This window comes from Xiphophorus maculatus, chromosome 1 (genome assembly GCF_002775205.1).
Source record: "Xiphophorus maculatus strain JP 163 A chromosome 1, X_maculatus-5.0-male, whole genome shotgun sequence".
In the NCBI taxonomy this organism is placed as follows: Eukaryota; Metazoa; Chordata; class Actinopteri; order Cyprinodontiformes; family Poeciliidae; genus Xiphophorus; species Xiphophorus maculatus.
In genome coordinates this window covers 16528663-16541710 of record NC_036443.1, presented here as the reverse complement: position 1 = coordinate 16541710, position 13048 = coordinate 16528663, and the positions used below count along the sequence as shown (strand labels likewise).

General features: G+C 39.0%; 1 protein-coding gene across 3 annotated transcripts in view; it reads left to right on the top strand.

The window, feature by feature from the left end:
• The window catches only part of LOC102236093 (neuron navigator 1), an 87357-nt gene that overhangs the window by 56154 nt on the left and 18155 nt on the right, over positions 1-13048 (top strand). For all 3 annotated transcript variants that reach the window (XM_023332725.1, XM_023332727.1, XM_023332733.1), the window contains 2 exons: positions 8384-8522; positions 11782-12055. In XM_023332725.1, the coding sequence (XP_023188493.1) occupies positions 8384-8522; positions 11782-12055 (413 nt within the window). The remainder of the gene's footprint in view (positions 1-8383; positions 8523-11781; positions 12056-13048) is intronic.

The following is a 13048-nucleotide window of genomic DNA, read 5'->3' as shown; positions in this document are numbered from 1 at the left end:
CCATAGGGAGACTGAGGTGTGTCTTTTTTTTTTATTCACTGGAACGTCGTAACCACTGTCTGTCTTTACGTGTCTACGATCTAATAAGCTCAGCAAATAAAGTGACAAGTCACAGATAGAGGATCAGAAAATTTGGACAAATTAATTAGGATGAAACAATTGAAGTGCCAAAAAAATATAAATGACATTTTTTTGATGTTTGTCTTTTTTAAAACACTTGCTAAGCTCGGTATTGCCGGGCTTAGCAGGTTTTCTGGGCGAAACCCTCTACTTGCTTATACCTATCACTGCAAATTAAGTTTAAAGTGTGTTGTTTGTATTGTGACAGATTTTTAAATCTCTGCATCAGGCCTGTTTAGACTAGAAGAGACTTAATCTTCAAACTTTGACCCTGACTAACAAGATTAACTACAGGAATATTAGACCAAGAAGAGATAAAAGAGATGAATTTGCCTTTCAAGGAATCTGCTACTTGCTTCCTCCCGTTTATCCTTTTTTGGCCTTACGATTTGAGAAGATCAAGATGACCCAATGATCAACAGTTGTGCCTTATTTTGTTCCAAGAGTGTTGCCTTGTTCAGTATTTCTTAAATAAAGGGTTGAGTTGTTCTGTTGTTGTCAGATGTCCTGTGTCTTGTCATGGAAAAGCAATGGTAGAAAGCCAACATAAACAATCTATACAAACTGAGTTGCAAAGAGCTGCAAAGAGACTAAGTCACTAACTCCCTCGCCAAACAAGGTTTTTTTCCACCTTTAAACTATAGTCCTTTGTTTGTCTGTCTGATCTACAACTCTCCACCATATGGAGAAAACCACATTTGACTGACCAGGATTTCTGTTAAATCCGGTTTTCCACTCTCAGAAAGCAAATAAGCCTCTGTGGAATGTGTCACCGTCTTTGTGAAGGAAAACCTGGAAGAGTAATGGACCTCAATATTCTTCCATGCACAATCACACCTTGGAGGCAGCTCTCAGTGGAGCAATGAGTGACTTTATCAAAACTGCAATTCTGCTCTGCGTCTTATATCACACATTTCTGACAGCTAATCCACGCCCGGAGCATGGCACAGCAGCAGTTGTGTGTGCTAAACCTTGAGGCGATTGCTGTCAGCTGCAAGCACATAAAACATAATCTCTTCTCATTGTCCATTTAAGGATGAATCTTCCTTGGTTTCCACGCACACCTCTAGCTGTGGCCACTGGCATGACCTGATCCTGGTGGCAGATGGAATTAACAGTAATTGTGAGCTCATTAACTCCAGCCTGTGCTGTAATCCCCTGTAATACCCAAATACTGCTGGGTGTGTGTATGGGTGTGTGCGTGTGCGTATGTGAGTAGACAAAAGGCTGCTAAAACTGCTCTGACGCATTGTTCCATCGCACAATGTGGAAGCACAACAGGGAGGAAATAATAAATAACACCAAAGAGGAAATCATTTGTGCACTGAAATTTAGGGATGTTTGCACAGTCTTAAATTTAGACTTAATTTGGTATTTAACTGGGTCAGTGATTTACTGTCGATGCATAAAACTACAGTGCAACACAGTGACTGTGTGGGGATTTTAATTAAAAGTTGCTCTTATTAACAGAGTTGTTGTTAATTACCTAGCAATTGCCCCAAGCATACAAACAGCATGGTGTCGTTTATTTAAAAAATTGGTAGGATCAGATTATATCAGCAAGTAAATGTTTGCACAGCATGTGTCGCTGCGGTTATTTAGTAAGAAAACAGTCTGACTCTAAATGGTGCTGAAATCACATTTGTATGGGTAAATGTCAAATACATTTTTTACAACATGATTTAAAGCTGCTGGATATCTGAATGAAACCACTGAAGGCTTGTCTTAATGCTCCGAAGACACAACAGTTTAGAAATTCTTCCCAGTCCATATACGGTCCTGCAGAGGAAGATCATCCTGTGCAGAAAACCGAATCTTAAAAACTTTTTGATCTTAAGGTCATGGAAAGGTTCAGAGCTCTGACTGGAAATATAATAATGTTACAGTCTGTTACTCTTATCCACCAAGGTGATTCACAGATTTGGGTACATGCGGGTGTGTGTGTATGTGTGTTATTGTTTCCTGGTGATAAGCTGATGAAGTGGTCCAAGCACCCATATTGTTAGCCATCTGTGCACACAGTTGCACCATATTTCACCTCCTTTTTTTTTTCTTTTTTTTTTACCAGGTAGCCCATGTATATTTAAAAATTTTACCAATGCTTTTGGGCATCAGTGTTTTTTTTTCCCCCAAATCATCTTCAATTTCAGGATGATTGTGCTGGTGCCAAAAAAAAAAAAAAAACAGCAAAATTAGGTGCGGCCGGTCATGACCTCTGCTGCAAATGAGTCATTTAGTTTTGTGAGAGTGTGTGCTTAAGTGTGTTTACACTGCAGTCCCTGTGGCTGTTTGTGAGCATGTAGTCGGTTGGTGTCAGATCCTGTTTTACGTGTCTAGACTGAAACCTGCAGAGGATGTTGAAGCAGCCGCTTCTCATAGCGACGGTTCACATTTCATTTCTTGTTTTTTATTTTTTATGGTTGACCTCAGTTCAGCTAATCTAGTTTGCTTTAGGGTTTATCAGACTTTGTGAGCGCCATAAATAGTTGTCCTCAGGCACCTGCTGTATGGGAGGATGTACATAGTGTCCGTAGTTTGGTGAATTTTTGGCTTTCCAAAAAAGGGTTATTTAAATTTTCTCTACAGACTGACCAGAGAAATACCTGCACTACAGATGTAACATACCACATCAAACTTTCTGTCTTCCATCAGCAACAGATTTAGAAACTTAAAATACTTAACATGCATACCCCAAGTGCTTTGTTTGGACCGCCTAGTAAAGCCCTGTTGGTGCCCTACTTTCCATTTACCTCAAAAGACCCAACCAGGAGCAACATCTGACTTTGCCATTTTGGGTTCTGCCATGTGACACTTGGGGATTTTAATAGAAATGGAAAGTTCCTGTCCTCTGTGGAACTGCAGAGTTTCCATCCATTTACTCTGTAAATGGATGGATGGTTTGAGAGTGTTTAACCCGATGAAGGGACTAAAAGTTGATTTGCATTCAGTGTTTTATTATGTTTAAATAATCCAGAGCCATACAATCTGAAAATCTTTGACTTGCTTTTTTTTTTTCATTTCTCCTAACCGACGCTTTCTGTCTATTCTTATCTGATCTGACGTGGTCTGACAAGTTTTACCAAGACTTCTTGCCAGCTCATGATTAGCAATATTGGCATTTCTGCTACCTCCAAGATTCTCAAACCGTGGTAGAGATACCACTAGTGGTACTTTGGTTGACTTTAGGCATCCGTAGAGGTACAATTAATAATAATAATCACCTGTTGATAGCGCTAACTTTCAAAATCGGGTCTTATTACAGCTTAAATGTTGTGCTAATAGATAAACAGCTTTCTTATTTCCCTTTCCTTAATTTTTCTACAACAAAGCAATCAGGAAAAGACAAACTGCAGTCTCCTCTGATATAAAGGGAATTTTAATGGTCAAAAAATGTTTCCAGGGTTTTTTAAATAGATAAGGAACAATTTCTGTTCAGTTGCAGTTAATGTTCGCTGAGGTTGCAAGCTTATAAGATAGTAAGCTTATTATCTGAGACTATAAAATCTGCTGTTGGAGGCCTGGCTGTTTTTCAAGCCCCACACATCACAGGCAAAGACACCTTCTCTCTGCCATGTTTTTTTATTATCACAGCTAGAGTAACTGTATTTTATTAACTGTCTTTCAACACAATAGGAAGGTCAGACATAGGATTGAGCTCTCACAATAGACAAAAAAAATCCCTCTTGCTTTGAGATTTGAACAATTATCTCCATAGAACATGGACGCTTCTTAATGAATGACAGCTATTCAGCGCAGCTGTAGCTATTTGTCCGTTCTTTTAATGGCTTGTGAAGTCAACAGTGTTTGTGTGGGTGTGGCTGGTCATCCTTCTCTGCAGACTGTACAGGAAACAAAGAAACATGCTTTTTGTAAAAGGACGATATTTTAAATGTGATCAGTACATGCTTTTTATATATATTTTTAAATAAAATGAAAAAGAAAATAGGTAAATTGTATCTGAAATAAACTACCTGTCAGCTTTTTATTTAAAGGTGGGGTCATATGTTGCAGAAAAACACTTGTGTGGACCTTTTCCTTATTGTGGCTGTCCGGTGAGCTGATACATGGTGGCAATAACATGCAACTCAACCTAATTGACAATTACTGTAACTTAAATCAAATCAACATTGATTTTCCTTTTTCTCACAGTATTACAGTGACGGGGTTCCATTTTTATTGCCCAGATCCTCCTAGCTGTGTTTTGTTTAACTTAATGATATATTTTATATTCTGAAAATGTATAGATTAGTACATGTTTTTCAATAAACCTTTAGAGTTATCATTTTTACAAGACGTTTTTTTTTTTCCAGGCGTTTAAATTTTAGTTTCTTTGCTGCTTCCGCGTAAGGAATAAGTCTTAGCCTAATCGGCTATAAAAATATGACAGGGAAGTTTCTTAAGCAGTGTTTAATGTAAAACTCTCTGCTACAAAGTTCATACTGATGAATGTGGTGCTAACATTGTCTGCACAGCTCCTGCAGCAAAATGAGGAAGATGATGTAGACCCGGAAGACTTTTTTAATACATAAAGCAGCTCTTTGCTGAGATCACAACATTCGGAGAAAAAAAAAGGGGAAACCGCTTCAAAAACAGAGCCTATTTTTCCAATGCAGCTCTTTCTGTTTTATACCTTTCTTTTTATACCCTCTTTGCACTCCACTTCACCCTCGTGTCTGCGTAGTTCATCAGGTTCTTTTGAAACCCAGTTGGTATTTTTATCTCATTTAGTGGAGGACTAAGTAAAGTTAGCTTGCTGTGGCTTCACAATGGCTCCACAATCTGCTCTACACTAATGGAAGAATTTTTTTATATAAATTCAGTCCTTTCCAAGACACTTTGTGTTAAGATAAACTTGTATAAGAGGCTTTGGATCCTCCACAGATAGCTTCTAAGAATAGACTTCTAAGAATTAATATTATAATTGAGTGGTTCATTTAATCACATGGAAAAAAAATCCGTAACAGACATTGATGTCTTTGTTCCTCTTGGCTCTCAGAATACACCAACTCCAATTCATTTCTTGTGTTGTAAAGACTCATAAAGCAAACATGTAAAGAAATCTAGATTCTTGATTGATTTATTTTTTCACTGTTAAAAAAAACTTGGCACAGTCCTCTTCTTTTTTTTCCATCACCTACATGATAAGTATACTTGGCAGATTCTCTTTATAATATCTGACCCCTGACCTTGCCTCTGTCTTGTGAGCTTCCTGTGTTCACGTCTGTCAGCTTTGTGACATCAAACTCAGCAGAGGAGGCGTTTGATCTGTTTTCCATCAGACGTGAATTATTCAACAAAAAGGGTGCTGGCACTCCAAACCATGCTGGAGAGGCCAATTGCTCTGAGGCCTTTGACAGAATATGGAAAAAAAGACGTGTCGATAGGAAAACATGACTGTTTGTCTCACAGCAGTGACTCTATTTCATTGAAGTAAAATTGAGCACGTCTCAAAACATGTGAAACTGGCTGGTCATTAACAAATTTGGCACTTACATTAAACAAAATAAATTGTACCTGGATGTCACTTAGACAATGACATGACTGTTATGACAACTGTTATGAAATGCTGACAACGAAGCATCATTGTTAGATGCTTTGTTTATTAAAGACACCTTATTGCAGCTAGCTCTACTGCAGTGCTAATGTTGACTTGTGCAGGAACAGGTGGAGATATTGTTTTATCTCTGCAATTTTTTTAATATCCTTTCCACAACACTCTAACACCTAACCAAATTTTTTGGCATGGGGAACGCAGTTTTTTTCTCTCTAAAAAACGGCACCTTCACTTCAGGAGTGCAGGCGGTTTGTTTGTTAGCAACCAAAGGGCTAGGGTTGGTGGGTGAACCAGCACCCCCCCTTTTTTCTATGCAAATGAGACTGTCTGGCACTTTAAAACCAACTGTGAGCTGTTCTGGGTAGCTTTTGTGTTGTATATCAAGATTCTGGGGAAAAGGTGTAAAAAAAAATTCTTAATTTGTTTATATATCATGTTCCCAAATGCACAACCTGCTTTATAAATTAAGTGATAAAAAACATGCTTCTTCAGTCTATTTGCTTTTCTACCCTTTGAATAGATAGATAGATAGATAGATAGATAGATAGATAGATAGATAGATAGATAGATAGATAGATAGATAGATAGATAGATAGATCCTTTATTGTCCCTTAGTGGGGAACTCCAGGTATATTTCTGGTGCATTTCCTAAATTCGACCCATTTCTGACTAAAAATGTTAAGATCGTCTTGACAGACATAAAACATTGTCTGATCTTTTCTGTATAAGATATCCACAGGCTAGACGTGGCCTGCCCGTAGTTCCTCCCCCATCTCCGATCCTCCCCAGTCAACTCCCCTCCAGGCCACAGTGTGACCCATTCAGGCACCCAACTGGAAGCCCACAGCGCTTTCCCTCCCTTCTTCCTCCCCTCTGTAGCCGTACTATATATGACCTCATTAAATAGTTGTCTGTTTCAGCTGGATTTACAGTACAGATTGTCTTTGGTTCTCCAACCAATTGACCCCTGCAAAACACAGTCCTGCCCCCTGACTTCCTAAATGTGACCTATTTATTGTAAGCAAGTTCATTTTAATTAAACCCATTAAGTACATCTTACATCTGAGCCATCCTCTTTGACCCCACTCTATTGTCCCCAAAGTCAGTATTTCTAGCTAAGACACATATTTGCTGTTGCATTGGTCCGATTGTTGTATATATGACTTTAGAGAGGAAAACTGATTCCTCAATCAAAACATCATAGAAATTGTTGTTTTCTTTTGTAAACAGAAAAAAAATACTAATCATAAACTAACCTTAAAAAAGTTCTAGTTCATTATCGGGCACGATGGACATTGGCAACAGGTCATCAGGGGCTCCCAGAAGCTTTTGAATTCTCTCACAAATTATAAATCTTAACACATCATATTTCAGTTCAGTTTAAGCTTAGTTTATTTATAAGTTTCCAATTAACAATAGAAGACGACTCAAAGCACTTTGCAAGACAAGCAGATTCAATTTATATGCAGAAAATAACAAAAACAATTCAGGCGTATGATAGATTTAGATTCAGTTAAATGCATTCCAGTTTGTTCTGAATTATTAAATATTGCAGTCAATTTTAGCTTATTATGTCAATCAGTAAGAAACGTATCTAAGGAATCCCAGCAAATGGCATCGAGTCTTTGACTTTGCCGCAATTTCATCTCCTCATCAAGCAGGTCGCACAGTGGATGACACATCGTTTTTGTTAACATTGCAATAATCCCACATTTCAAGCCTGCATGGGGCAATGGTTGAAACACTTCATTTTAGCAAGAAGAAACTTTCAACGCAACCAGAGTCAACATGAGTTGGAGTTAAATGTAAATGTGCTCTAATATTTTTTCAATAGATTTTTTTGAAGCACATTTAAGCAATTTGACTGAAGCTTAATTTTCTTGCTTTGTTAGCAAATCGACATATGCACATTGCACTACAATAGCCACATGGAAATGATCAAACATGTACAAAATAAATGATGGTGCAGTGGCTTATGAGTGACGCATTGTAAGTCGATCCCTAATTATGATTCTGCTTTGGCTCCCAAACTTGCTTGTGTTAGCTCAGGGTGCAACATTGCTCAGGCTCCAGATAACAAAAATGATTCCTAATTCCTAATAAAGTTCTTTATTTTTTATTTATCATTATGTATATACACTCATTGGCTGTCTTAGTAAGACAATATCCTCAGTATAATCTTTTTTTGAACAGTGCATTGACTTGGAAGCCACAAAATGGTGCTGTATGCGGTTGTGGGTGCATGCATCAGTGTGGGCTCCTCAGTGCTATTTTTGAGAGTGTGGGTTGAGATTTTGTCAATAGCGCTCCAAATTTCAGGCTGCAGATAGTTAAAGCAGCATGTAAGCTGGAAATGTAGAGCACTCGGCTTTCCAAATGGGGCCTCTGAACACTTAATACCAAGTGAGATATCTGGTATTAAGTGTTAATCAATTGAAGGAAGTGGAGTACATGTTTTATAGCCTGTAATTATAATCATTGATCAATGTGTACAGGAAATCAGAAACATCATCTCCATTTGATGTCTAGACTGAGGACTCTTTCAAAAAATGTTAATGGTTAATTTGTATATTTAAGTAAACTCCCCTTTTGTATCCAGTCATCCTGTGAGAATTTCAACAGTGTTACTTCAGTGAACCAGCATACTTAAATTCATAGAACATGAATGTTATCTGACTGCTTTCTTTGCCCTTGTTGTTTGTTTCTCAGTTGGGATGAGAGCAGTTCCATCAGCAGTGGCCTGAGTGACGGCTCAGACAACCTGAGCTCCGAAGAGTTCAACACGAGTCCCACTCTCAACTCCCTCCCTACCACTCCCATTGGCTCACGCAGGAACTCAGCCATGGTGGTAAGAGACACAAACATCTATCTGATAAAGAGCGACAAGCACTCTCCATGTGCGTTTGTGTCGGTATTGATTGAGCTGTTAATCCACTGAGAGGTACTGATTACGATCTGAGTCCTATGTAGGGAAAAAAATAAGAGTAAGAAAAAGGAGATGCAGCGCATTAAGTAGTCCACACACACCCTTAATATTTCTGGCATATTTATCGACCGCATTATCTGCAGCGATCGATGTTTGCTGCGACAGACACTCTGCATGACGGGCAGCCGCATTTTTCCTCATGGCTCCTTTGTAGGGTGAGTCAGGAGCTGCTAAAGGCATCAAGCACTTATGTTTAACATTTAGTCATTTTTCTTTCAAGAGCCTGTTAACTCTGATTAATGAGCAGACTTTAATCAGCGCCGATTGCTTTTTAGAAAACTCAACTTTAAGCAGCTGCACAGCTTTGAAGCTTTTATTTAAGGGTTCCAAGTTCAGATTTAGCCTAGTCAGCTGTCTAGACATGGCATTAAACTTGTGTACACTGCCCTTTTGTTGCAATTAAATGTTTCAGCTTGTTAAAAACAAATTACATATATCAATCAAATATTATTTTATATTTTAAGACAAAAACATATATTCAAAACAACTTGCCCCCATGTGACAAACTAATTGCCCCTTAAAACTAATAGCTGGTTGTGTCATCCATGGTGGCAAGAACTACCACCATGGATGCAGCCAAAAACTAACATTACACAACATTTTGTCCCACATTTTTTTCTGAGCTATTGAGAGGTGGATTTCTTTAGATTGGGTAATGACTTCATATTGTCAGTCAAGTAATTCAAAGATTCTGTAAGTATTGTAATTATCCAGGGGATAGCGGGGTGGGGTGGAGGCACGGCTTGTTAAATTGACATCAATTAAGCTTTTTCGTACAGTGACAGGCTATTTTAGACATAGTTTAAAAGTTAAAAATTCAGAAGAAATCTGTGATGAAAACTTTTTCTCAGCACTGTATAGAGTCTGATTCTTTGCAGTTAAAAAAAACAACTGTTTTCTAGATGAAATTATTGTTTTCTAATGTGTAGATGCAATGCATAGATGCAAAGAGCTGTGGATAACTGTAGTGTTGTCCCCACAAAGTGGAGGAATGAAGTATTTGTTAAGATCCATGTGGAGCTACTTGGACCTAAATACAAATACAGCTCCTTGGACCTAAATACAAGAAAAATGTGTTTTCTTAGACCGCCTGATTTAGGTCACACCTCCGCAGTGTGGCAAGTCTGACTAATGTGGTGCGATTTCAGAAGTAGAGAGACAGCGATAGACAGAGAGAGGTAGAAAGAGAGAGGATATCAGTGTAACCATAGCAACCGCAGCACATGGATGCAGTGAGTGTAAGTCTTTGTCTGTTCGCGTATATACCAAAGGACAGGTCTAGAGCACAGCCGTCTGTCCACACACACACACACACACCCATGCAGGACCATCTGCACTCCTGCAACCAGGCCAACGAGCCGGAAGAAACTCAGCGCCTCCCACCACGCCAAGGCACAGGAATCATAGCAACCATTAGACCCCGTGGCATCATCACCATGGCGACCTTGCATCGCATCATTATGCACTCCACAAAGTCTAATACACATGGCTCCTTGTCTCCTCTTCCCAAAGCCATGCGCTGGTCTGTTTGCCCTGTTTTAATTTCCATCTCTAACATAAAACCTTTTAAGGTCAGCTGTGCGATTTCTCTCATTTCAAGATGTTTGTTGACAACATGCACGTGTTATAGCAACTTGTATTTCCAGTTCGTCTCTGTATTTGTGCAGTGTTCCTCTCCGTATCGCTGTCTATCTTTGTGCGTTATTGATATTTTGCTGCTTGTACAGATACGCATCTCACAGCTTCTGCTTCAGTCATCAGTAAATGTGTTTGAGGAAATGACGGTGTTTAATCAACAAGCTGAACATGCAACACAAGCAGAGCGTTTCCTCTGCCTCTGGTAAAATGACTCTGGCTGTGGGTCATGTTGTTTTTCATTAAAAAAAAGTATTTAGCAATCTGAATCCCGTGGGAATCGCGGGGTGTGTGTGATGTTCTAAACTGACAGACAAACACTGTCACACACATCCAGAAACTTTCTGATGAATTGTGTAACTGGTGAACCTTTGCACACACACAACAGACAGAAACTTGCCTGACTTGATGACCGACCTGATATTCCTTCTCCTTCATTTTTAGTATTGATGTTCTTCCGTTGTGGATTATGTTCAGACCAGACAAGGCTGTCTGGTTTCTTTATGTAGGACAAAAGTGTTTAACAGTTTCTGTGATTTAGTGTTGTTCATGTCTGTGTATGCACCTAATGTTTTGTTGCATTGTTTCTCTTGTAGCTGTCTCCCTCCACCACATTTAGAGACAAATAAACAGAAGATGCAAAAGTATTTAGAGTACAAAGTTGACACATCACTAAATGTTTTTTTTAGCTTGATTGATTTGGATGAGTTCTGTTCTCTTCTGCTCAGGAGTCATCAAGATGAGTCAGCTAGTCTGGTTAGGGTTCACGTCTCTTTGAATGGGACACTAAGCCTATAAAGTGTGGTTTATCTTTTTTAAAAAGCAACTTGATCCAATGTCCACCTTTTAAAGAACTTTAGATAAAATGTCTAAAGTTCACATATGTTACATGTTTCGAAACATATTTTATTCATGTTTTGTTCATTTTACTCCTGAAACGTACAAAGAAAGACGTTCGGTTATGGGTCGCTCTTTCAAAACGCTCTCTGTATTTTCAATTTTAATGAATGAGTGCATCCATATCTGCTATTGAGAAAAAAGTCAGAGTCAAAGATCTCTTTTACTATCTAAAAAAGACATAGGTAGTTATTTTTAATTTCAAGAATACTTTACATTTTTCATTGAAAACCTCAGTCAATTCTTTTTTTTTTTTGTAAATAAGAATGAATTTACAAAAAATCACTGGAACAAAGAAAGGACATATACTGTATATTGAATTGGTTGAATGGAATGTGGTTATAGTGGTTCAGTTCTTCTTTAATTTTTTTCAAAGTAGAAAATGTAAATATGACCTTCAGTGCTACATAACTTGTCTTTTGTGGGTATGTGATTTATCAGTTTAACAGGACAAAAACATACTGACAAGTAAAAGCCTAGTGAAGGTCAAAAGTAAATACTGTTTTCTTGTTGTGAGATAATGCACGTTCCTTTCTCAAACCTTTTTGAGGCAAGTTACCACTATACGTGCTTGTGTTTTGCTCTGTAGATGCGCACAGATGCAGAGAAGAGATCTCTGGTGGAAAGTGGTTTGTCTTGGGACTCTGATGACAGCAAGCCCGGTCGCAAAAGCAAAAGCGGTAGCTCCTTCGATACGGGAAGCTTGAAGTCTGAGTCGGCCAACAAGTGGAAAGGAGAGAAGGGTGAGCTGAAGAAACCGCAGACCATCAGTCAGGGCCATGGGCTGAAGAAAGGGAGAAACCCACCTGTGGGAGTCACGTCCCCAATCACACACACCTCCCAGAATGGCCTCAAAGTAGCAGGTGAGTTTTGGAACAGACACAAATGGTTATGTAAAATATACTGTTGAATTGACTTGAACAGATGGGCTGATTTCTCCAGCTTTCTGTTAATTCTCCTTTCTTCCTGGCTGTCTTACACCCACGCATTTGCAGACACACTCCCTGTCTTTGTGAGACACATTCACCCACAGCTGCAGCCCACCCTCTGGGCCAGAAAGTGGTGCCATGTATCAAATGCCCATCACCACCCACACCCTTCCTGCCAGCCAAACACACACCAACAGTGCTTTTTTTTCGCCTTATATCCCCTACAATTCCAGCTCTATTTTTGGGGTTGGACAGAGTGAATTTTTAACTTTGAAATAAAGACTTTAGGATATGTGTCTGTGCAGTCATCTGACTTTGTGCCAGCCTTAAAAAGTTTCCCCGCTCACACGCATGAAGAAAACAATGGTGGGGATTGTGCAGCTGCCTGTTAAGCACACCATCTGTGCGCTGTTTATGTACGCATACACACACACACCCTCACCCTGTAGATGAACAAAACAACAGGATACATTAGTAACGATGTTCTGTGCAGTTTGGATGTGCAAACAGCCGTCCCTCTGTGGGACCGTCCTGTGTTTGCACTGCCAGCTGTTGAAATGAAAGATATGCCAAACAAGTGTGCTGGGCCAGCCTGTGATTTGTGTGTGCCAGGCTTTTATTGTTTTTGAATGGGAAACTGCCAACGTAGCCGTTTATTTTACCCCCTGCGTTTGAGACAGTAAATATTCAGAAGATGAGGCCGGATAAAAGCAGATTTTTTTTGCTCACCCAAAAAAAAAAAAAAATGGCAACTTGCAGAAGTTTGCAAATTTACCACCATGAGAAAATGAGACTAATCAAAATACTGTATTCATTGTACAGTTTATGACTGAGGTTTGGCAAAAGTCTTTGTGTCTGTCTGTCGTTGATTTGTAAATGTCTTTATCATTACTGAAGAAATGTCAAACAAAAGGGGAACAAAAGCTT